General features: G+C 38.0%; 2 protein-coding genes across 8 annotated transcripts in view; one reads left to right on the top strand and one right to left on the bottom strand.

The window, feature by feature from the left end:
* PRKN (parkin RBR E3 ubiquitin protein ligase) overlaps window positions 1–17,551 on the bottom strand; it is a 673,918-nt gene extending 656,367 nt beyond the window's left edge. Inside the window, exon 1 of the mRNA XM_053972975.1 lies at window positions 17,393–17,551. Coding sequence (XP_053828950.1) covers window positions 17,393–17,546 — 154 coding nt within the window. The 5' untranslated portion in view covers window positions 17,547–17,551. The remainder of the gene's footprint in view (window positions 1–17,392) is intronic.
* A 75-nt stretch (window positions 17,552–17,626) lies between these two features.
* PACRG (parkin coregulated) overlaps window positions 17,627–24,510 on the top strand; it is a 246,540-nt gene continuing 239,656 nt past the window's right edge. For all 7 annotated transcript variants that reach the window (XM_053972978.1, XM_053972977.1, XM_053972981.1 and 4 more), the window contains exons 1-2: window positions 17,627–17,720; window positions 18,147–18,332. In XM_053972978.1, the coding sequence (XP_053828953.1) occupies window positions 18,189–18,332 (144 nt within the window). In that variant the 5' untranslated portion in view covers window positions 17,627–17,720; window positions 18,147–18,188. The remainder of the gene's footprint in view (window positions 17,721–18,146; window positions 18,333–24,510) is intronic.

The raw sequence follows: 24,510 nt of genomic DNA, 5'->3' as shown, positions 1-24,510 counted from the left end.
GTACCTACAATGGACTCTTGTCTTTCCAAGGAACATTATTTAAATATGCTTGTACCTTTGCATATTAAATTGTCTTTGCTGCTACATGTGTGTAAAGCCTAGAGGGCATAGAAATCCTCACCATCACCACCAATTGTTTTTGCTTATTAGAAATACTGATAGTTGTGAGTTCATATAAATAAGTTCAGGATGCATCACAAGCTCATACAGGCATCACATCCTGATTTAAAGCAGTCCACCCTTTCTTTTGTGGCCATTTATATCAATGAGTACAAAGACAGAGCATGGGCTGAATGCAAAGAAGGAAGTGGAAGTTAAGAGAAAAAAATCGACCTTCTATTCCAATTTTCAATGTGGACAGTAATTCCATGAAGTAATTTCACACTGTAAAATGATAAAATACCAAAACTTAAAAGCGCAATACAAATATGTGTATTTAACGGGTCTTGTAATAACCCTCGTTACAAGCCAGGCTAGAATAATCATTTCTTTCAGTAGGGAAAAATTAGTAAAAAAATGGAAAATTCCAAAATATTTTAGGTTAATATCTTACGAGAAAGAAAAATCTGCATGGATTTTACATGACCACATGAAAAGAAATGAGGAGATACTAAGACTGTTTATTTACACAAGATATAAACACTTGACTAATCAAAGGCATTCTGAGCAATGTTACAAGAAATTCCGGTAAAACATTAGAAGATTAATGTATTAATTATTTTAAAAATCAGGTGCAAAATGAAGAAAACCCAATAGCCACTAATATCAAAGAAAAGCAACAAAATAAATAGAATTTTTTATTGAGTCATAAACTGAATGAAAAGGGAAAAAGGCTACAAAGATTTAATTAATTCCTTCTACTATAAGCCACAGCAACAATGAATGGAAAGTCTGCCATTGTAAGAACCAAATTTAGGGTACAGCAAAAACTGCCTCAACAGCAGATGAATATTCAATTATTTCATTAAAAACTGTAGAACTTTTTAATGAATATTTAATAAGCACATCAGTATCTGAAGTCAGACTGCTGCATGACTGGATACTCATTCAATCCTATGCAAGCTTTTACTAGCCCCTTATTAAAAAAAAAAACAAACTTACAGGTTAAAAAGATATTTTTATCTTTACTTTTACAAGAGCTAAACAGAATATGACTCAACAAAGCAACAGCAGAAATCAGGAGTGCTTCTCTACTGTTCCATTTGTATATCCCAATAAGAGCATTTAATTTAATTTACTATTTACTCATTTTTCATTTGCAATTCTCTGCAGGTGTGTGTAAATCCAGTGTTAACTACACCTAGTACTGGGAACACAGAATAGAAATTTCTAAAAATAGGCTTAAATAATTCCAGAAATTCTTCTCTGGCTTTGAAGCATCTCCCAGAAAAGCTCTGACAAGGATTCTACCTCAGAAGCAGAGTGGCCAGCCGGTCAAGGGAGGTGATCCTCCCCATTTAATCTACTGTGGCAAGATCCTTCCTGGAGTACTGCATCCAATTTCTGGGGTTTCCAACACTGGAAGAATGTGACCTGCTGGAGCAGGTCCAAAAGAGAACCTGAACCTTCAGCCATGAAGACGATTAAGGGGCTGGAGCACCTCTCCCAGGAGGACAGGCTGAGAGAGTTGGGAATGTTCAGACTGGAAAACAGAAGGCTCCAGAGAGACTTTACAGTACCCTTCATTATCTAAAGGGGGCCCTGGCAGCCAGGAGGGCCAACCCTGTCCTGGTGGGCATCAGGCACAGCATCAACAGCCAGGCAAGGGAGGGGATTGTCCTGCTCTGCTCTGAGCAGGGGCAGCCTCACCTCAAGTGCTGGGGGCAGTTTTGCGTGACACAATGTAAAAAAGACATTAAGCTTTAAGAGAATGTCCAGAGCACGGCAACAAGGATGGTGAAGGGCCTTGAGGAGAAGCTGTATGAGGAGCAGCTGAGGTCACTTGGTCTGTTCAGCCTGGAGGAGACTGAGGGGAGACCTCACTGAAGTTACAACTTCCTCATGAGGGGAAGAGGAGGGGCAGGCACTGATATCTGCTCTGTGGTGCCCAGTGACAGGGGGAATAGGCCTGAGTTTGTGTCAGGGGAGGTGTAGGTTGGATATTAGGAAAAGATTCTTCACCCAGAGAGTGGTTGGGCACTGGATGAGGCTCCCCAGGGAAGTGATCACAGCACTAAGCCTGACAGTTCAAGAAGTGTTTGGACAAAGCCCTTGAGCAAATGGTGTGACTCTTGGGGATGGTGCTGTGCAGGGCTGGGAGTTAGACTTGTGTTGCATCCCGGGTTTGGGTTCAGATTAGGGGTTCTGATATGTGTTAGTTAGCCGGTTCTGTGTACCCCTGTGCACCCCCCATGTTCCCTCCTCCCCGCGGTGGTCCACTCCAGGTCTCTTACCATTGGAGCATCACCATGCCAGTCCTGTAACCACCCCCCGTCCACTCCAGAAAGTTCTGTGTCTGTCACCCCGTCCCCACAACCCCATTCATCCCAGAGCCCTGTGTCCACCCCTGTCGCGTCCCCGTTGGTTATCCCAGTCCACGTCACTCCCCCGTAGCCTGCCCCCAGTGGGCGAGGGGGGCTTCCACCCCCCTTGGCCTGCCCCCTATAAAATCCCACGCACCCCTGTTCTGGTGCCATTTTGTCCACGCGGTGCTAGGGAGAGAGCCGCGCTTCTCCATCGCAGCTCTACACAACAATAAAAGCTCTCCAGGTAGTCAGGCGGACAGACTGGACATTCCTTCCCTCTTTGTCTCGCCCTCGCGCCGGCAGCAGAACGCTGCCAGCCCCACCCCGGTGCGCAGAACGCAGCAGCGCCCGGGACAAGGGGCACCCCGGTCCAGCCGAGAAGCAGCGCTTTTGCCACGCTCTCCAGACCTGCCCAGGACCGGGGAAAACAACGCAAAGCTGCAGACTTGATGATCCCATCCAACTCAGCATGTTTTGTGATATATAGATAGATACACTCATACACACATGTGAGTGCAGGTGTGTGTATTTCTAATAATTAACTATTGTTTTCTCTCTAAAATGCTTGGAAAAAGGTTAACTCAGGACCTTTGCTGACATAAATGTTCTCATTTCACTTGTAGTCAGGCAGGAATTTCTGTCACCATAAGACCGGTGAGCCCTAGCCTAACATTTACAACTTCTTTTGATAAAGAACTAGAGTTAAGAATATTTACGAAGTTTGCAATGGATTAAGCTCTTCCCTTCTAAAGAAATCTCTGCAAATTGCTTCAACTACTAAGAGCTACCCAAACAAATTAAGAATTAAGAAAGTGAACCATTTTAATCACTAGTTTGCCAATACTACCAATAAGGTTACTGCTAATGTGGCCATTTTTCTTTAGGATGCAAATAGAAATTGTTAAGTAGATCTCATCTCTTAGATAACTAGTTTTGACTGATTATCAGTTTACACCAAATAAATATTTGCAATTTAAACACAAAAATTTTTAGAAGACATTACTTTGCACTTTCATTAAAAAGTGAAATTAACTGGATAGGACAGCATGCTTGCTTCCAGGCTTTCCCATTCCTTTTCTTAAAATCTTGGTACATGACTTTGCCTCCAAATGTGAGCTTAACAGAAGAGAGGTGTGCGAGAGCAAATCACATAATTGGGAAGCCTGAAAATACAGGATAAAATTATCAAGAGAAGGCAATATTTTATCACAAATTTGAGCATTCAATAATATTTCTAAAAATGCAATACATTTGAAAAGCTCTAGCTTTTTATAGTCCTGGAGTACGTTAACTAGCACAACTTAAAAGTTTGGGGAAACATTAGTTTGAAGGTTAATATTCCAAACCCAAGACTCACCAACTGAGGTCCCCTCAGCAAGGTGCAATGCATGCAGAGAAACCAAAATTCTCTGCTTGTACTTTTGACACTGTTGGTGTATATCCTTCTGAGCAGCACTTCAGATTTCATTATACAATTCTGATAGTTTAAAACTACTTTTCTCCTGAAGCTTGACATACAGCTCTGCAACTATTCCAGTAACAAAATAAGAGTTCGCAGCCAGAATTGTTAGAGTAGGGGTATTTTTTTATTATTATTTTTCAAGTTAAAAAAAAAAAAAAAAAGAAAAATGTATCAAATCCAGCTACTTATGCCTCTCTTTGCATGACACTAAAATGATGCTTACAGGATGTAGTTTTGCAGCTTATGGCTGAGTATAAGCAGACTGCATATTGTAAGTAAGCTGCGTAGGACAGTTCCTATTGATCTACCTTGATTCAATTCCTCTTCTCTTTAATGGGTTTTAAATATAAAGAAAGAAATACTCCAATAACAAGATATTAAAAGAAAATAAAGCTAGTTTCAAGGAATGATGGAATGATTAGGGAAACATTCCAGTACCATGGTGTTCATCATCAAAGACAAGATCGTATACCCTGTCTTCAAATCAGACTTCAATAGGACACAACAAGGTAGGCACAGTCTGAGACACTTAATAAGGAGAAATTACAGTGGCACATTGAATGTAAACTGAATGAGACAGAAGCTCTGCAGAAACAAACTAAAATTTATTCTAAGTCTATCCTGAAATTATAGTACAATGAACAAATATTAATATATCCATGTTTTTAAAAATAGCTTTTTCTTCCCTTGCTTGCCATCATACATACTCATTCAAAAGCAGGTAACTGTTTAAGTGATCCAGACTTCCATCAAAGAGGTTAGTAACAAACTCATTTACACTTACATTCTTACTATTACTACAACTTAACAAAAATAAGGAAATCTAACTAAAGATGTTTACCTTCATGCACCATATTTAAGAAAAAGTGTCACTGGTTGTAACATGTTCTGCAGCTTATATTCAGTTATATATTTCGCACTGCACATTCAATTTAATTTTCTAGATTTACCCTCATCAGTGTGTGAAGATGATCCAATCAATTCCAAATTAATAGATTCTGTTTCAAATAAGCAGAGTATATTTAACCAATATATTATGAAGGCTAACCCAGACTGATTTTATTTGCTGAAGTACATGAATTTCTTTGACCTCACTGTCTTGATTTCTCTTAGACCTTCCTCTGAGGCTGTAACAGATTTGTTTCAGCAACAAGACAAAGGTACAATCTAATTCACTTTCCAGACTGTGAACATGACTGTTCAAAGCACACATGTAATTATATTCTTTCCTTGCAACAACACGTTTTAGAAACATTTTTTTAGTAGCAACCTGTGATTTGATATGAACACTGCTTTTTTCTTTAAAAGGAAGTAAAATAAAATTTTGCCTTTAAACACTGCTATTTTACAAATTTATTCAATTAAAACAACATTAACCTATAAAAACAATGCCTAATTTTAATGTGCTCTTTGCTTTTAATACACTCTTACGCCAAATGTTGCAGCAACTAAGAAGTTTCAGCATTTTTCACCTCTTTGAAAATCTGAAAGCAGTTTATATTTGTATATTTCCAGTGTTTCCCCTCACTGAAATCAATACAGCTACTGAAGAAAAGCACGCAGGTATATCAACCTGTTAGCTGGATTTGAAAGAACACAATTTTATAGTCCTAAGTTATTCTTCAGTGTGTTGGCATAAAGAAACAAACATACCTAATTTTGCTGTTCTTCTCAAATCTATTGACTATGAAACATGACACAAAAGAAATCTGCCATCCTGAACACAAAGGAAACCATATAATGAAAAGAGCCATGACAAAATAAATACCTAGTCTTAAAATAATAATAGTTATTGAAGAAGGAAACAAATTTCACAATCCAAAGGATTCTCCAGCTGGACAATTCTATCACTCCTGCCATCATCGCAGACAAATACTTTTAAGATTAGTCCCTTAACAAAGGCAGGGGTATTGAGCTATTCCAGCTCATCTCTGAGCTCATCTTTGGCCAGAAGCTCTCTGCCTGCTTAGAACCTGGGCAACAGCTTTAAAACTACTGTATTTCAGCCAGCTTTACAACTACTGTATTTCAGTGTAACATATTACCTACAAACCAATTTTTAATGTTCTAACTGAAATCTTAAGACTCTGAACTTCAAATGAATCTAAACAATTGAAGCTTAAGTAACACAGTTTTCTACTGTATCTCGGAAATATACACAACCTAAAAAATAACTCAAACTAAACCAAACAGCAACTTGTAAAAAAAAGCAAATATACATGTTAAGAATACAAAAGTGGAGTTGTACAGAAATACTTCATGTATCTGAAAGTTCAGGTATCTTTACTGAAAGAAAATTTTAGTACAATGAAAAGAAAATCCTAAAAAGTGCCCAAAAGGGAAACACAAAATACCCCACTAACACAGGGCAACTTTTTTTCTGAAATGAGTGATTTTTTCTGTTTGAAGTATTGTTGATTTATGTGTTAGAATTTTCAGCATATTTGTAAATAGAGTAATGTGAAAAAATTGAATGTTACTTCTGAGACCCAGAAGCTGTAATATACTGTAAAAACAGACAGAATAGAAATCCCAGCAAGGCTAAATATATCATAAAATGACTGCTCACTCTGTAAGAAATATACCTGTTTCTCATATATGTATAAACTACACCATATTATCAAAATTTAAGTAGCTTTTGAAGAAATGTAAGTTTTTGCTGCAGTAAAATCAAAATTTGATTCACAACATTTATGTAAAAACAATAGCTTGCAGTCAAGAGCCATTATAAATTACATGAACTAATGGGCATTCAGCATCTTATGAGAAACATTCAGCATCTTATGAGAAACATTCAGCATCTTATGAGAAAATGAAACAGATTTTGTACAAACTTGCACTGCTAAGATGGTTACTGCCCAGTACCAACTCTATTGTAGGTGAGGCAGCATGCACTAAGAGGTAGATAGTGCTGAACACACAAACTCTTTAATTATACTTTTTGGTGACTAGCATAATTAAAGTTGGATATTAAAGATCATTATGCTTTTAAGTTAAACAGTTAAGTGACAAATCATTAAAGAGAAATTGGAAAATATTGAAATACTGCCAAATATTAATAAAGGTATGAAAAAGCTCATTTTATCAAACAGTCATTTCAAAAGTAATATTCTAGAGATAAAAATTTATTATTAAGTCTTTAAAATGGCAACAAATTTTGTGCATTTCACCAATTCTACAATTCTTCATGTGCTTACAGTTTTCAGTTTGTTAAGACATTAGTGGCATTTAAAAATAATTGAGGGCTAAGCAGTGATGCACAAAATGATACGTTCCCAAGTAACCTTTCCCCCACTTTAGTGTTAACAAGTAGGAATATGTTTTTGATGCTTCCAGCGTCAAGATCAGGTGAACTGAATGGTTTTACAGAGTACATTACTCCAACTCCTTAAGGGGCTATAAAATCACATTCAACTCAGTTTGTTATTAATAATTCATGGCAACTTCCTTAGTTCACTACAGGGGCATCACTCTTAGGGTATCATTCTTATTGAAATAACTTAACAGGGAAAGTCAGATAAACAGCGTTACCATCAAAATGAGAAGCCACCTACCATGAACCCAGGGACTTTAAATGCCCTAAAGAATTTAAATCCTTACATTTTTCAGGCTAAATTTGGAATTCTACATTCCTTTCTAAAAGTTGATTTTAATTTAATAGATAAGTAAAACCAACAAAATTCCGTCTATCTAATGAAATTTGGTTTACCTGTAGATTTGAAGTATCACATTTCCATTCATTTAGCTATATGGCATAAGAGCTATTTATGCTTTCATTACTCTGAAACAGACCCTTTTAACAAGAATATTTTACTTCAGTTAAGGATTAAACTAAGTATGTCCCATTAAACATATCCATGATGTAAAAATACTATGATTTGGAATTGGAACACTTTTAACTATAGTAAAAAATTCCTACTAATAAAGCAGTTACTGCTACCAATTATGATACATAAAGACCACAAGACTTCATTCTTCATGGTCATATAATAGATGATTCTTACGGAATTATGTCATGTATTAGTAACATTTGGATTTCAATGCACATGGCTAACTAGATGGACAGATCTAGGAAAAAATGGCCTTCAATATAAACACATCAAGATAGGACTAGACACTCATTTTGTAATTTACTCAATGGAACAAAATTAGCTTTGATGCATCAGTAAACCACCATGGAAAAAACAGCTTTATCCTTACTCCTTCTGGTGTAGAAAGAAAGGAAGTCCACTTTAAAAGCTTAGTCTGCTCTCTGAGTAAAATAATGCCCTATGCACAAAAAATTCTAGTTGTATGAAAATTCAAAATCCATCTTCAAGTTTTTTAAATAACAAGAGAACACCGTTAGTTTTTAACTGCTTTGTCCCCCGCCAAGCACATTTTGGTATTAAGAATAAGGTATTAGTGAGTGGCTTGTTGTAATTTGCAGTCAGTTTCCAACACAGATAAAAAGCTTGAAAAGGCAAAGCCTCAGAGGTGCATGGGTCTAAGTGGTTCACTGCTGTACTTTCAAAATACAAGGTCTTTGTGGCTGCATCATCATTCCAGATACATTATTTACATACTTTTAAAGACAAACTTTAGCTTAATTGCTCCCGATAATATTGGGGAAAACAAAGAAGGTCAAACTTTTGGATGCTAATTCTAAAGTATCATCTAAACAGTAACTGTTCCCTGGTGTCTCTCACTCGCTCCCTACTCAGTAATGTAGTAGCCCAGGAAGGTTGTGTTTCCTGACATAAACACCAAGGATAAACAGAATTTCATTACTGTCTTATGGAGGAAACAGTTGAGAAGCCGTGTCAAAAAGTACCTTGTTTCTTCTAAGATAGTTGATTTTTAAATTCAGTTGGAAACCAATAGAAGTGATCTGAACTTACCTTCTGAAGAAATCAGCACTGTCTTATTTGACTATAACATCACTGTTAACAGAGTCAGATTCTTTAGCAACAACATACAGCATGTAGATATGCACAACAGTTTCACGTAGATGAAATGAACAAGAAACCCAAACATTTTGACTTTTTATCCTAATGCCCTCTTTGCACAATTGGCAAAGTAAATTAAAAGTCTCCCCGTGCACAGTCCTTTGTCCTCAAAGGGCTGCCTATTTTAATTCATGTCTAGAACTGAACTAAATTTCAAAAGCTGTATTCACATGAAATCAACTATCTTATTTTTTATGTGTTGCAATTGTATCCTAAATTGGTTTATAGTCCACTGTCTGCTTTCCTAGTTCAGGAATCTGATTATATGAACAATTCTAAAATAAAACATTTGAAATGAAACAGGAGTTGTCTCTGAATATTCATTGTGCACAGCGTTACACAAGGACATCTTAAATTCTTACCAGAATTACAACAATAGTTCTACTATTACCCATTGAGAGTGCCTAATTTTTTCAACTTTATTTACATTAAAAAGAACTACTGACTTCTTAATATTGAAAAATCAGGAATGGACAACATATCTTGCAACTGTTGTCACTGACAGATGAAAGTATGGAAAGGCCAGGTTTCCAGAAATGGAGTATGAGAAACATTTTAAGTCTGTCACCAAATACAATTTATACCACAAACAAGGATTATTTGTAGTATTTGCATGTTACTTAGCATTTCCATTGTAACACTCTGTACAACTGAGAAGGAAAAAAACCATCACAGATGTGTTCATGACACAATTTTAAGAAACCAATGTCCCAAAACAGTGTGCTCACTTTAATGCAAGCTGCATGACTTTCTGTCAGGATATTACCCAAGAACCCTAAATCTCTGCAAAAGGGAAAGTACAGCAAATGTTCACTTATTTGATGTAATATTACAATAACTGTATCGTTTGAAATACAGTTTTGAAGTATCTGATGTTTATTTTTAAATGTAGAATGATTTTTGTCTCTATAACAAAAACCAGCAAATTTAATCCAGAGTCTAATTAAGAGGTGCAACTTCATAAATAACTCCTAAGCAGAGTTGCATACACCCACAGTAAAACCAGCTGGTGTTAAGCGTATGTGACTCAAAAAATCCCAGGTACAAATGGGCACATAAAGTTATGGGCTTAGGAAGCTGAATATGCTTAGGAAGCATAGGACAACTTTAGGAGCAGTGCTAGGATCAACTGTGTGACTCTGATTGATTTTGGTATATGTTACTTAAGTCTTGTATTTATTTGAGGAACAAGACAACGGAAAAAGCTCCAGAAGTACTTCTCCTGAGCTTCAGGTGTTTTATGAAATTGATGTGGCCAAAGCATCATGCCATACTTGAAAATTTTGAGTTTTAATGTTATTTCAGAGCAGCACTCAGTACTTTTATAAGGCTGTAATGTGTTTTCATTTTACCTGTACTGAAAAAAAAAAAAAAGGATAACAGCAGGAAAGCAGCTATTCTAAGAAAGGGAGGCATAAAATGGAAACATAATGCAACAAAGAAGCAAATTAAAAAACTCTCCTTTTCCTTTATTAGAAATAAGAGGAACAGATTGTGCTCATCTTGCTTAGGGCCAAGAGTCTCACTGTATGGAATTCAGCCAGGCTCCAACACACAACTCACTATGGAGTTTTGCTGTGTTAAAAAGTAAACCAGATGGGATATTTGCTTCCAACAAGATAATTCTAATGGAAATTGTTAGAAGCACTGTAAAAGAAACTTTTCAGCTTCATCTGCTATTTTGTTGTGTATATTAAGGGCAGGTAGAATGAAAAGTAGACTATGAAAACAAACCACAAAAATTTAAAAATTCAAAACATTAATCATTAACCAAATTTCAAATTTATGTGCCTCAGAACACCAACTACTTACATAAAGCACATACCAGGCTAAAGCCAAATCTCAAACAGTAGCAGTTAGTGCGAATAAAATATTCTAAAATTATGTAAAGTGAGTAAAAAAGAATCACCTTAAAGGTTAGCCTGTAGCTTCATACAGCTTGAAGAAAAAATATGAAGCAAGTCAACAGACCAATACACCAGGGCCTTGTGAGACCTAATAGACACAGTGTTTTTGTTCAGGATCATTAAGATAACATCTCCTGTTCTTAAAAGACCCCATATTTCCCAGATGAGCTACAAAAGACAAGGAGGGTAGATGAGGTACAGTTCTACAGTAACAGGTTTTGACGACTTCTTGTACATCTGACTAAGTATTTTTAAAATATTCTGCCCTAACTGTGTGAGAGCAAAATAAAAGAACTGGTTTCTTTTTGTTGTTGTTTTTGTTTGTTTGTGGGTTTTTTGGTTGGTTTGTGTTTTTTTGGTGTTTTTGTGTTTGGGGTTTGTTGTTCTTGTTGTTGTTGCATCAATATCTTAGACTGTAGCCCTGAACTGTTCCCAGCAGTAACCAGCTTTTTTCAAGACAAGCTATACCCATTTTATCACAACAACAAATTCACTCTTAAAGAAAGATAACAGGCAATAAGGGCAATATTTTGTAAACAAAGTAGTTTAGACACAAACTGGACCCATTACTTCTGAGAAACAGGGTCAGTTATCATAGAGACAAGCTCATGCTTCAATTATCCCAATCCAGTTTGCCAAGTAGAGGTACCTACCACTAAAAATTTACTGTTAAAATGGCAACATATGTTTTCGGGTTTTTTTTAAATCTTACTCTCAGATTAAACATTACTCTAAAATCCCTTTTCTTTTTCAGGAACTGGTCTATGCCAGACCTAAGAAATTCTACTCAGGCTTTGACTTTGTCCTACCATGTTTCTTCAATCACCCAGAAAGCAGATTGGAATGAAATTGATATGACTGGATAAAAGAAAATCAATTTTTTTTTTTTAACATTTAGTTTCAGTAATCTAATTATGAAGCTTTTAGTAATAGCATAATTACTTTGAAGTTCTGAACATATGTTTCCACTGAGAGTATTCCACAGAGGACACTATATCAGAAAAGGGAAAAAATGTAAACATAAATGTACCAAAAATATTTCAGCTCATTAAAAAAAAAAAAAAAAAAAATTAAAGGAGAACCATATGCCAGAGATTTAATATGATGTCCAATATGAACCACTTTTGCTTCCATCATGCACAGTCCTTTAGTTTAATACCAATGAAGAAAATGGAAAATAATTTCTCCATGACATCAAAGCACATTACCAAAACGTTACTGGATTGGCACATTTCAAAAAATGAATATACACATGTAAAATTACTACAACAAAAAGCAGCTGAACACTACTCCTTGAACTTTGAAGGTCCAAATGTTTCTGGTGATGGGAAGGATGTTTTAGAGAAATGGCTCATATAATTTGCCTATAAAAGCCCAGGCATCTCAGTTTATCGTGATTCTTACTCTTGTGAATTTAGGTAAATATCTTTAGCTCTATACACTGAAAGTTATTAAATCTAAAGTATTAGATCTGACACGAGACAGTTCTATTGGCTACATTTAATAAAATTTTTTTAAAAAGGAATCAATTAACTAAGGGGAAATTCACCACTGAGCTAAGACATTTAGAAATGCTAAACGAAAGTTATAGAAAACAGCAGCACAGACAGGAAGACACTGGGAAAAAAAACAAAACAAAACAAAAAACAAACACACCCCCCACCACCACCACCAAACAAATAAAAAGAAGTAGGGGAATTACATTAAAAGCTTTACTTTTAACAAAACAATACTCACACTGATCATCACAACAGTGGTGAACAAAGCAAGATTTTTGTTACTGGAAAGTCAATTTTGTTTTTTTTGTTTGTGTTTTTTATGTATCACAATTTACAAATGCAAATGAATTTGCTTCAGTGCCCTTCTATGTCATCAACAGCAGGCTTAGTGCACAAGCCTACTTTACATAATACACAAAACCCCTCTCAGCAGATAAACTAAAGCAAAGGAGGATGTCCAACTTTTGTGGCAACAAATGCATTGTTCATACCACCTTCACTAAAAACAGCACAACCAACAGCTTTTGATTGCAACTGCTCTCTAAAAAGCTGTACTTTCATTTTCTATGCATTCATACATTATAACCTTGCTGTCCTTTAAACTGCCATGTAATGACAAGCTCTTTCCTCAATTCGGATCTTCCTTCATCACTATCAGCTTCTGAAATTCTTAAACAATAAATCAACTTCTTAATGCTTTTCTTTTTTCTTTTCTTGGCTGAGAGGTCTAGGCTTAGAGCTTTAAGGTAAAAAAAACTGTGTCCCCAAATCATAAGGGAATGTCAAAAGAAGAATAAAACCCATGAAATAAAACAAAGCACAAACAATATTTTTCTTGTTTTCTTACCAACAGATCTATGCTATAGGGACAAATAATGCCTAACGAAAGAACTTTTGACATATTCAGAAAATAAACACACAATCCATAGGTCAGATTTCCAAAATTTCCAAAGGTTAAAAAGGGAACATTAATAGCAAGGCACTTGTTGAAAATGTTAATTTAGTAACCACCTTCCTTTTATCATTTCAACTTAGCTCAAACCAGCCCAGGATAGAAAATCAAATCTTCCTCAACAATCAGAACAGGAATACAGCCAAGAGGTATGGTAAAAACTGCAGGATCCAGACAATTTATTTTGGACATGTTTTATGGGCCTATAATACTTTTTAGATACATGTATGTCATTGTTCTCCCTCTTTCAAAGGTAAATGGAGAAGAAAATACTGACATAATATATTATAAAATCAGAGGTCATCAGAGGGCATGAAAGCTTTTGAATAGTTTTAGAGTCAGAGTTTTAAAATTTCCATAATTGAAATTACTAGTGTGAATTGAGGTGTTATATTCTGTAGACAGCCTCAAATACTTCTGAAGTCCAAGAGTGAGCTTCTGCCATTTAAAAAAAAAAAAATTGCTTAGAAACAAAAAAACAGAAAGTTAGCAGAGTTAATTTCTCTGAAGCACATAATTTATGATGCCACTGTTTTGGAAGGTATTGTGATATATAGAGAAGAAATTCCTGATGATTTTGTGGCTTATCCATTATAGGCATGTAGCCACTGTAAAAAAGACACCACATAAAGCTACCATGTGTACTTAACACATCTTAATTGTGCCAAGTTATTTATGCAATCTTTTGTCTGAATTCATGAGAAATCATTAATAAGACTGACTTGTTCAAGAAAAGATGCATGTTTACCAGCACCAGTACCAGCTACCACTGTACAAATTGCTCAAGGGCATGAAATAAAAGACAGTTTCATGATTATTTCTTCATTAATTTCTACCTTTAAGATCACTATCATCAAATTTAATAATTGAGTGATAGCTGGAGAGCTTAAATGATTCTTTGTCTCTTGTCATCTTAAGAGAATTTGTAATATCATGGCAAACATTTCAGTTATTTCCACATGCCTCGAAAAACAACTTTGATGCTACAACTTTTCCTGGGTCAAGCTTTAACAACACTAATGTAGACGTGAACATGCTCATTAAGAAAAGTGACATCCAGATAGCTAAAACTTTCACCTAGGCTCCCATTCTCCCTTAACTTGATTACTGCTGGATGAATCATATTTCACTGTCACAATCCTTCGCAACTTGTCCCTACCACCACCTTCATCTCTCATTCACCACAGAAATGCTGAACTGCCACTGTTAACTATATAGAGTCCACCTTCTACATTTTTTAAAACAGCTTAGGGCCTTCTCCTGGGTTTTTTGCTCTTTGAGAGATATTTTCTGAAAAATTCCACAAAGCTGTCCCAGCATCTTCCTTCAAAATCAGTTTTATTTTTTTTATTTTTTTCCCCCAGAAGAGGTGTCCAAGAATGTGACATTGCCAGGGCTGTTGAATAAGAAACAGATCAGCCGATCCAGCTGCAGGTTGTCATTTGCATTCCACTAACACCAGTTTTTAGCTGATCCAATGGTAAGCAAATAAATAAAATAAAGAATAAACTTTAAAACTCCACCTTAAACAACTCCCCAAACCTACCAAGCCCCTAAGTAGAGCTATAACAAGCTATGTCACTTAACTAGCTCAGTCCAGATTCAAATTACCCTTTAAGGAACCTGAATGAGCACAAGTCCATACAACCTGGTCTGTGAGAAATGAAGAGAAGAAAAAAGATAGAAAATAAAAAATCAATTAAAGGAATTATCATGTGTATATTAGGGATATAAGACATTTCTAGAGATATGAAACTGTGAGACATTTTGGAAAATATACCATGTATTTTAAAGGAAAATTCTTTTAAATACTTTTAAAGTTAAAAAAATAGGCAGACTATTTTCTCACCCTTGCCCTCCTACCCCGAATTTTTGCTATAGCATTCCCAGCTTGCAAATGTTTAGAGGAGAGTTTTCAGAAAGTCTCAAAGCAGGATATTGGACTAGGTCTCCATCACATACTTTGAAGATAATTCTTTTATTTTTGGGAAGTGGGTGAGGGTGTCATGATTTTGGCTGGGATAGAGTTAACTTGACTTAGAAGGTGGTACAATGCTGCATCTTGAATTTATCATGAGAATAATGTTGGTAACACACTGGGGTTTCAGTTGTTGCTAAATAGTGCTTAGCCCAAATCAAGGACTTCAATTTTCCATGTTCTGTCAGTGAGAAGGTGTGTAAGAAACTGGGAGAGTGTGGCCAGGAGACAGCTGACTCAAACTGGCCACAGGGATATTCCACATCACAGACCATGCCCAATAGAGAAATTGGTGGGAGCTGGTCTGAGGATGGGCTGGGCATTGGTCAGTGGCCAGTGAGTAACTTTATTCTGCATCCCTTGTTTCTCGAGTTTTATTCCTCCCTCTCCTTCTCATTACTATTATCATCATCATTAGCATTATCAGTATTTTTATTACTCTGTTTCAATTATTAAACTGTTCTTATTTTGCCTGCAATTCTCCTCCCCACCCTGCTGCTAGGCAGGGGAGGAGAGGGTGAGCCAGTGGCTGTGTGGGACTTAGTTGCCAGCTGGGGTTAAACCAGGGCAGGTTGCAACTCATGTAAAGCTGTGTTTTTAAATACGCAACTAATTGGTCTGTACATTTCATAATCAATATTCACAGATGTTTCCATCTGCCACAGTGAAAATAAAATTATCATTCCTCAGTCATATAACATTTATATTCATGAGCAGTAAGTAAATATTTAGATTTCAGTGTGAAGCTAGAGGCATCAGCTCTGTAACCACATGGGCAGTCCCTTAGGTACACTCAACTTACTTTTCTGAAGCATTCAAAAAACAAACACACACTGCAGTTCTGCAACCACATGTATTTTATATACTACAGCAGTACATCAGATCAGCAGATAACATTGCAAAATAAAAACACTGGAATACCTGACCCTTTGTGCTTTCCTTAAGCCAAGCCTTCAATTTAAAATGTTCTCTACTACATAAGAAAAAAGTAGCTCAAATGACAAAGTCCTGTAAGAAAAATTCCAGAATTAGGAAGAGACCATTTGCATACATATGTATAGAGTGAAAATACTGGGCAACATTCTTTTTAGCTTTAGCAAAGCTGAAAGAACATTAGCTATACACCTGCAATCATATTTTCACTGCTAAGAAAAAAAATGAATGCCTGAAAGACCCATAGCATTCTTGAAAACTTTTGAGATGTTCAATTCAAAAACAATAAATATTTTCACAACAAAATGCACAATTTTCAACTTGATCAGATCTTAAATAGACAGCAACTATGACACCAGCGCTGATGATGAAACAGCAAGTCTGAGGACAGCAAAGAGTCGCTAAAATGCATGTGTATCCACTACTTTTTATAGGTTTTACTTCAAATAATTCTCAACACTGAGAAAGTCAAAGCAAGATGAAATGTATAATAAATAGGAAGGCTAAAAAACGGATCCTGTAATTTTGAACTCCCCAGGTATGGATTAATCTTTCAAGGAAGAGGAGAAAACCCACTGCTGAAACAACCAAGTCACGCTTCACACCAGCACTGGATGGGTACAGAAAACAGCTCAAGGACCAAAGGGTCACACACCCAACACCATGAGGTGTTTGAAGTTTCTTCTTTTCCAGGTCGCCACAAGGTACCACGCCAGACTAATAACACGTATATAAGCTGGCAAGGCCATAAAAAGTTCGCAGATCGCACAAACCTTGCCGAGAAGCATTTACAATCGATATACTGAGAAGGAATAAAAAGCGATTTAAAAATGACCTCAGTCACAAGGACTGGCCAGACCTTTTTCCCCTCTCCCACGGGGGTAAAACAGGAGGGCAGTGGCCCCTCTCTTTGACCCCCGCGTGCCCTGTTAAACGACGCGGTTTAACCAGCGGGCGCAGACCGAGGGCAGCCCCGGCTCGCCCCCGCCGCGGGGTCCGAGCCGCCCCTGCCCTGCCGAGGCAGCGGGGGAGACGGGCGGGGACCGAGGGGAAGCGAAGGGAGCTTCCCCGCCGCTCCCGGGGCCGTAGACGCGACAGCAGAGGCGACAACAGCAGCGGCATCAGCGAAGAGGGCGGAAGGGAAGGGGCGGGCCGGAAAGGGCGGATCCGCATCCGGGCTCGCCCCGCTGCCCGGCGCGCGCACTCACCGATCATGGCGGCGGCAGCGGCCACGCGGGACGAGAGGGGCGACGCGTGCACGCGCGCACGTGCCGGCCGCGCCCGCCGCTCGAGCGCTTCCCCTGTAGCCGCCCTGTGGGGTCGCGCGACTGCGGGCGTGGCGGGCCGGCCCTGAACGCGCATGCGCTTCAGTGAGGGAGGCGGAGGCGCACGCTGGGCTCTCTGGGTAGCGTAGTTCCAGGCCAGCTCACACCAGCACACGCTCTTCTCACGTTATCGCCTCACATTTCCCCCGCACACCGCTAATGACTTTCTCGTTAATTGCTGTCCGCCGCCCCGGTGTACGGTGCACCGGGGGTAGGTACAGCTGTGCGGGACCGGGCGGTGCCGACGGGGCTATTTGTGATTCCCCTCCCGCTTCCCCGGCGGGTTGTTGACGCGTTGCCTGGCGACGGTCGCGGGGCCGGGGGACCGCGCGTGGCGGCAGGTGCCCAACGGAGCTCGACGGGGCGGGACCCGGCGGGGAGGGCGGGGGCGAGGACCCCCCGGGGGACAAGGACATCAGGTGGTGAAGGGCTGGGCACGGCGGAGTGGGGGCGACAAGCTAGGATGATGCAGAAGGGGGCTGGGGGCGAGGGGCAGGCAAAGAGGGCCTGTGAGGGGTAGGGAAGGCGCGGGACGGGTGTGTGAGGCTGTCGCTGGTTGCGGAGGGAGAGAAGCTGGACCTGCTGCCTGCTCTGAGTCGCTGCGCACGGGACGCTGATGGTCGCTTGTTTTTTCCAGTCCGTAACTTGCATCTGGTCCGTCGTGGGCGCCGGTGGGGAGATGGTAATGGAGGAGGGGCGTCCGGGCCCCTCAAAACCCGCCGGTGACAGGCGGCCCCAGCAGCGGGAGAAGAAGGACAAGCAGCAGGACAAGCAACAAGCCTGCGAGGGTTTCAGTATTAGAGCCATGATGAAAAACAGCGTGGTATGTTTGCTGCTAGCATAGAGGTGATACTAATTAACTTAACTTGTCCAAGAAGCATAGCAGGTTAGAGCTATGGATACAATGTGGCAGGAAGGTGTGCAAGTTTATATACTTTACCTGGAATTTGCTGGTTGCTGAAATTACCCACAGACTTTGCAGAAGTATTACCGCAAGTCGTGATGCTTTCACCAAGTGCTTTACTTTGCTGCCACAATTTTTTTTTTTTAATGGTTTTTTTATTGGCAGTGCACATCTTGTTAAACTGCCAGCCTATGGAATTGTGTGTGAGGCTTACTGCCTCCCATTTAGCAAAATGCTGTCCAGTAGTGCAGTATTTCTCAAAAGTTTTCATACACTGGCATAGTATATAAAATTGATATGAATATCACAGGATGGCAGAGATCTGGAAAATAAATTAATATTTTTTTTTAAACAAGCTTGGAAAATAACAAAAAGCTTCCACACCATCTAGGAGAATACGAAACAAACAAACATTAGTTCTCCAACTTGTAGTTCAGAGATAGGGAAATTGATCCAACAAGTAACAGTCACAATTTCTAATGACCTTGGAGGCTTGGGAGTTAAAATAGTAGTATAAAGGCCCTTCAAATCTCTTTATACTGTTTTATTTGTCTACCTTTATCAGAATTTAGGAGTTAAAAAGCTTTAACTAGTACAGAGTACAAATGTTCAACATGTGAGTGGATGAGGTAATATTACCACACATCTCTGCCTAAGTCCCTGAATTGTATTCTTCATTTGGACACAGTTCAAGGTGTTAGCAAAGGCTTGAGTCCTCAAGGGTTTTTTTAAATCTATAGAGTGTTCTGACAGCTGTTATGAAGTACATTATTTCCCTTTGTTTTGCTGAAGTGGTCTTCCTGGAGCAGTCTCTCTGATCTTGTTATCTGCAAGAATATCCTCTTAAAAACACAAACAAGCATGTGTTTAAAGAAATTTTAAATAAAGTAAAAGTTGTATACCTGAAAAACTTTCTCCTATTTAGTAAAAGTGCAACATATTTCACCTTACTTGGAAAAACACAAGGTAAATATGGCCAAATAGTCCCTTTGTTTTAAAGATTATTTGGGTTGTTTGTTTTTATTGTAGAGATGCATGGAATGAACTATAATACTTCAGCAACCTTTAGGATTACTTTCTAAAATATGTTTCCCGCTCTCTGGAAAAAAATCAAGTAATGGATATTTGCATGTGGTTGTTTACACCTAGATATGTAAAAGATGATTTTGTCTAGAATAATCAGCAGTTTCAGTGGAGTTTGAGAAACACATATTTAATTTATTAAAAGGAGCTGTGGCTTGTGAACATAACTAACTATGAGTTTAATCAGAATTCAGGTTTCCTTTTAAATATTTATAGAATATTAATTTTTTATGGCTGCATTTCCAACTTCCTAAACATGAACAGACCATTAAATCATGAGATACTGTTATTAAGGAACTGCATACAGGTAAATCTGCTGCCTTTGCAGCTACTCCCAGAATAACAGAAATTATTTTCTTTGGCATGGACATCTGGAAATCATCTAACCCAACTTCCCACTTGAAGTGGGCTTGTCACCAGCACCCACATCAGGTCAGTGATGGGTTTTCCTAGCTAAACTGTGAAACCCCCCAACATCAGAGATTGCCTGACCTCTCTGAGCAACCTGTTTCATTTCTGCCCCGCTCATCTGCCCCCTTGCCTGCCCTCTCAGCCTGTCAGATCTCGGGTTTAGAGTGTTCTGACCTGCTGCACATGTTCTACTCATAATTGGGTTGGAAGCTCTGAAACTCTTAGTGGTCTTGGGAGATTCATAGTGCCAGGGCTATGTTTTGTAAGAGCTCCATCTGCGGTCAGGCAGCCACCAGAATAATTTCCAGTCGGTGTGCAAAAAAAGGAATATCTCACTGCCACGCTGTCTGTGCAGAGTGGGAGCTTCTTTTTACTTTTCCAACTACTTTTTAAATGGAGCTTTAGGTTTATTAAGTACTCACTTGTCAGAGGTTGACATCTTTGATGAAGTTCTCATGGAAGGCTTGGGAGTTGACTGGAGGGTTGAAAGCACAGCAGGAATATCTAGTTACAACATGGTAATTCTTTTTGTTAACAGCATGATAAGACATAGGGTTAAACGTGTTTGGCATCTCCAGGTGAAACAATGAGGTATTGATTAATAGCCTTTGGTGCAAGCATGTAGTTAGTCTTAAACTCTTAGTGTAGAGTTTTAACAGATTACCATTATGCATATATGACTATAAATATTGTAGTAAATGTTCCAGAATTCTTTTACGTTGCTTGGGTGAAGAGTGTTTTACTAAGCTGTTTTTCATGAATATTCCTGAATAAAGTCTGCTTTCATAGTCAGTAGTAAGTGCAGAAATTAAGTAGAAACAGTATTTAAGACTTTTCTCAGCGCTCTCTAAATCCAAAACTCGCTTAGTGAAATACAATACTTAAATATTCACCTAAAAATGTTCCTGAACTGAATAAAGTGTTTAAGTTATTCCAAAACTGTAAATTTATATAGCAGTTTAGATTAAAAGCAAGGTTCAATAAAGGTCTTCTATAATAACAAACGACATTTACATTTTAATTGTTTTGTCCTCCGGTGGAATCAAGAATATTATGTGCTCTTACTTCAGAGGTACTGCATGTAGAATTAGGAACACAATTAAAAATTAGTGTATAGACTAGCCAGTATAGAAGTGTCTGAACATGAATGTGGACAGACAGCAGGAAGATATCTCAGTTAACTCCTGATCCTCTCTACATGATATTTTGCTATGTTCTGCAACTGTAGAGAAGAGAATAAAGTGTTAGTGTCCCACTTTTCTGTAATGCACCATTGGTAAAAACCCTTTTTCAAGGACAGGATTCATTTTAGTACTTAAAGGAAACAGTAGAGAGATAATTAGTATCTATCTCCCAACTTTTATAAGATTACTATTGCATTCATGTGTTCCATGACTTCAGTGAGAAATTGCCTTCAGGAACAGGCCACAGGGATAGAATGGGAACGTTTACTAGATGGCGTTAGAAAGGAAGGGATGCTAAAAATTGTTTCTGGATTTCTAAAACCAAAGCAACTATTCAGCCTTAGAGAGTCTTAGCTATGTATAGGGCACAGCTTTCATCTCCTAAAAAAAGTGTAATTGCTCTTAAGCAGAAAAATGGTTATTTGTGTTGCAGCTCTGGATTTTCATTTTTCTGTTCTACATTTAGGAATCTGCAGTCTGTATGTATGGGGATGAGTTCTCAATCTTTGTACTTTAAACACTTCTCTCAAGCCATTTTTAGTAATGTGTTGTGAAGGGCTTTCTTACCCTTTACCATTTGAAAATAACTCATAGCAAAAGTTTCATTTTAACCATGATGTGATTTGTTTATGTTCTGAAATTTGTGATTTGTCATTATATTTATATTCATCCATACTGCATAATCAAGACTGGTTTTGTTATTTACCTTGTAGCAGTCAAAGCTTCTGATTTGATTCTGAGGCTATAGGAAAGAATACAAGAAAAAAGGTGTATCTTTTGATTATAACAGCTAATTTATTAGAAAAGCAGTGTGTTTTGGGGCAAATAGATGTCAAGTTAAAGGAGTGTTTTGGTGGAGGTATATTGAGAAGTAGCACATCTGTCTTGGAGGAACTTCTCCGGTTTAACAATAGCAATTGTGTACAATCTAGGAGTACACTTCAGTGAGCACTGCGAGACAATTTAAACTGTCAGTGCTCTGGAAGGCAATCCTGTCTTCTTCCTCTCTCAGGCTGTTTAGTGCTGCTGCCCATTGTTGTGTCATCATTTGTACAATGTTGGCTGCTCAGAGAACTGATCCTGCTGAAAATACTCCCGCCTGTTAAAGTTCACGGTGTTGAACTGCTGTCTCTGGGATTGAGGCAAGCAAGGCTTCTGCTTTAACAAGGTTCATCTGTTTTGCCCTTTTCCCTGTCCTGACTGCATGCTTCCATCTCTCCTTTTGCACTGATATTGTTTTTTCTTGTAAATATAGAGTAAGTTGGATCAGCTGTAATAGCTCTTAATATCTGCAATGCGAAGGGAAGCAGGAGAGCGTCTGTACAAGCTGTGTGTGTGGGAATGTACCCTCTTGGAAACATTGATACCAAGTTCTAGCAGGGTAATGCCACAAGCGTTTACAGCAGCATAAACTTGCACCACAATTGAAAGGTAGTGTTTTCATCCCTGAACATTTATTCTTTGTGCAATATGAATTTTCATATGGCTTTGCAGTGAACTGGACAGGGGCCCTGGTTAACCTAGATTAAAAGCAATTCAACATGGTTTTGGGTTTTTGTTTTTTTTTTTAATTTAATAGCATTTTAATAGACTTGACATACACTTTGATAACAGTATAAGCTCACAAAAGTTTTCACTGCTACAGCCCTTCTTGTGTCTGCTGCCTGTTTGTACCTTCTCCTTTGTACCAGTATACAGTCATCCCACTGGATTGATGAGGCACTTCAGTTACATTAGGTTGAAACATGAAAAGCTTCAACACAAGGAGGTTTTTATTTCCCCTCATAAGGTTAGATTCCTTTCCAATTCCATGCTCGTATTTACTGTAATGACCTCTTTGATAGTATAATGTAAAAGCAGAATATACAGAAAAAATACTGATGCTTAAGACCATAATTTCCTCAGAAAGCTTCTATTTCATATTATGTTTTTCAGCTATAACCTAGATGGCTTAATCATACTGCTCTTATTTTAAAATTGCTTCCAAGTCATCACTTTATATTTGTGAATGTGGTGAAAGGCTGGTATTGTTCATAGTTGCTGTGAGGATGAAAAGATCAGTTTCTTACCATAAGCAGGAAGAAGTCATGCTGCTTCATTTATGAAAATTTGTTAACACATTTGAATCTCTAGTAAATCTTCTCTTCTAATTCAGTCATATGAGTTAAAATAGTTAATAGGTAAATTATCAGTTAGACTCTGTTTTGTGGTTTGATTGACAATTCTTGTCTTAAATCACTTCTTTTGATTCATGGTATTTTACACAAAAATACCTTGGGAGGTTTTAAGTTTCACGTTTAGAGAAGGTAAAAGTAAATTGATATTAAAACATTATGGCAGTGCTTTTTCAAAACTTCTCTACTAAGTACTTTTTTATGAATTAATGAATAAAATATTCTAACTGGAAATGATTATAGTTGTCAAATTCTGTCAATTCTTGCATAGGAATTAAACTATTTTAAACTTTGCAAACTGTTTACAGATTTCAAACATGTTAAAATCCTGCAGTGCTCTGAGTATATGGGTATCTTCATCTGTTTCTCTGAATGAAGACAACATTTTTCAGTTTCAAAAATTTTTCTACTGCAAATATAGGAATTTGGAACAAATTATTAAACTATAGTTAATTAGAAGAGTCTCCAAACACGATTTCAAGCTGTCAACTTGCTGTGTAGGGAATTATTTAAAGTCAGCATTTCCTACATGCAGCTGAGTATGCCTCTGGAACCAACCAACTGAAAATGTGAAAGGGCTGAGTTAGAATGCATCTACCATACACCCTTCTCAGTAATAAGTCTCCAGAACAGTTTCCAAAGAAATGGATACGTATGTGCATATTCTTTCCTTTAACTTGGTATCCCTAATTTCATTGAAGAAAAATCCTGTAATCTCTGTGGGCTTCAGCCTTTGTCTTAGTCTCTCCCTGTTAGTTGAGTGGGAATGTTCTAGGATGCTACCAGAAGTTGAGTGAAGAGCCATCAAGGCAGGGTTCTGGAGTTCATGTTGCAGGAGGAGAAGATGAGGGGAGATGTATTTCAGCCTGGAAAAGAGAAAGCTACCAGGATATATCATGGTATTAGGTCTTAATAGACCTAGTGACCCAGTAGCTGTGAGAAAGCTGTCAGAAAGAAAAAGCCAGTCTGTTCTCTCCCATGATGGGAGGACAAGATATGTGTGTTGAAATAAGGTGTTCATGATGGTGAAAAAGTTTTTCACAGAGGTTAGTCAAGCAGTGCATCAGATTTCCCAGAGCTGTGCAGTCTTCGTGGAGATTTTCTAGACTCAAATGGAAAAAAGCCCTGAGCAATCTGTTCTGAGATAACCATGCTTGGAGAAAGAGATTGAATTGGAGACTTCTTGGAGTAGTTTTCAATCTGAATTTTGGCATGATTCTACATCTTACATATTATATTTTTTGT

This window comes from Vidua macroura, chromosome 3 (assembly GCF_024509145.1).
Source record: "Vidua macroura isolate BioBank_ID:100142 chromosome 3, ASM2450914v1, whole genome shotgun sequence".
Classification (NCBI taxonomy): domain Eukaryota; kingdom Metazoa; phylum Chordata; class Aves; order Passeriformes; family Viduidae; genus Vidua; species Vidua macroura.
The sequence above is the reverse complement of the archived record's forward strand: the minus strand, read 5'-3'. Positions and strand labels throughout refer to the sequence as shown.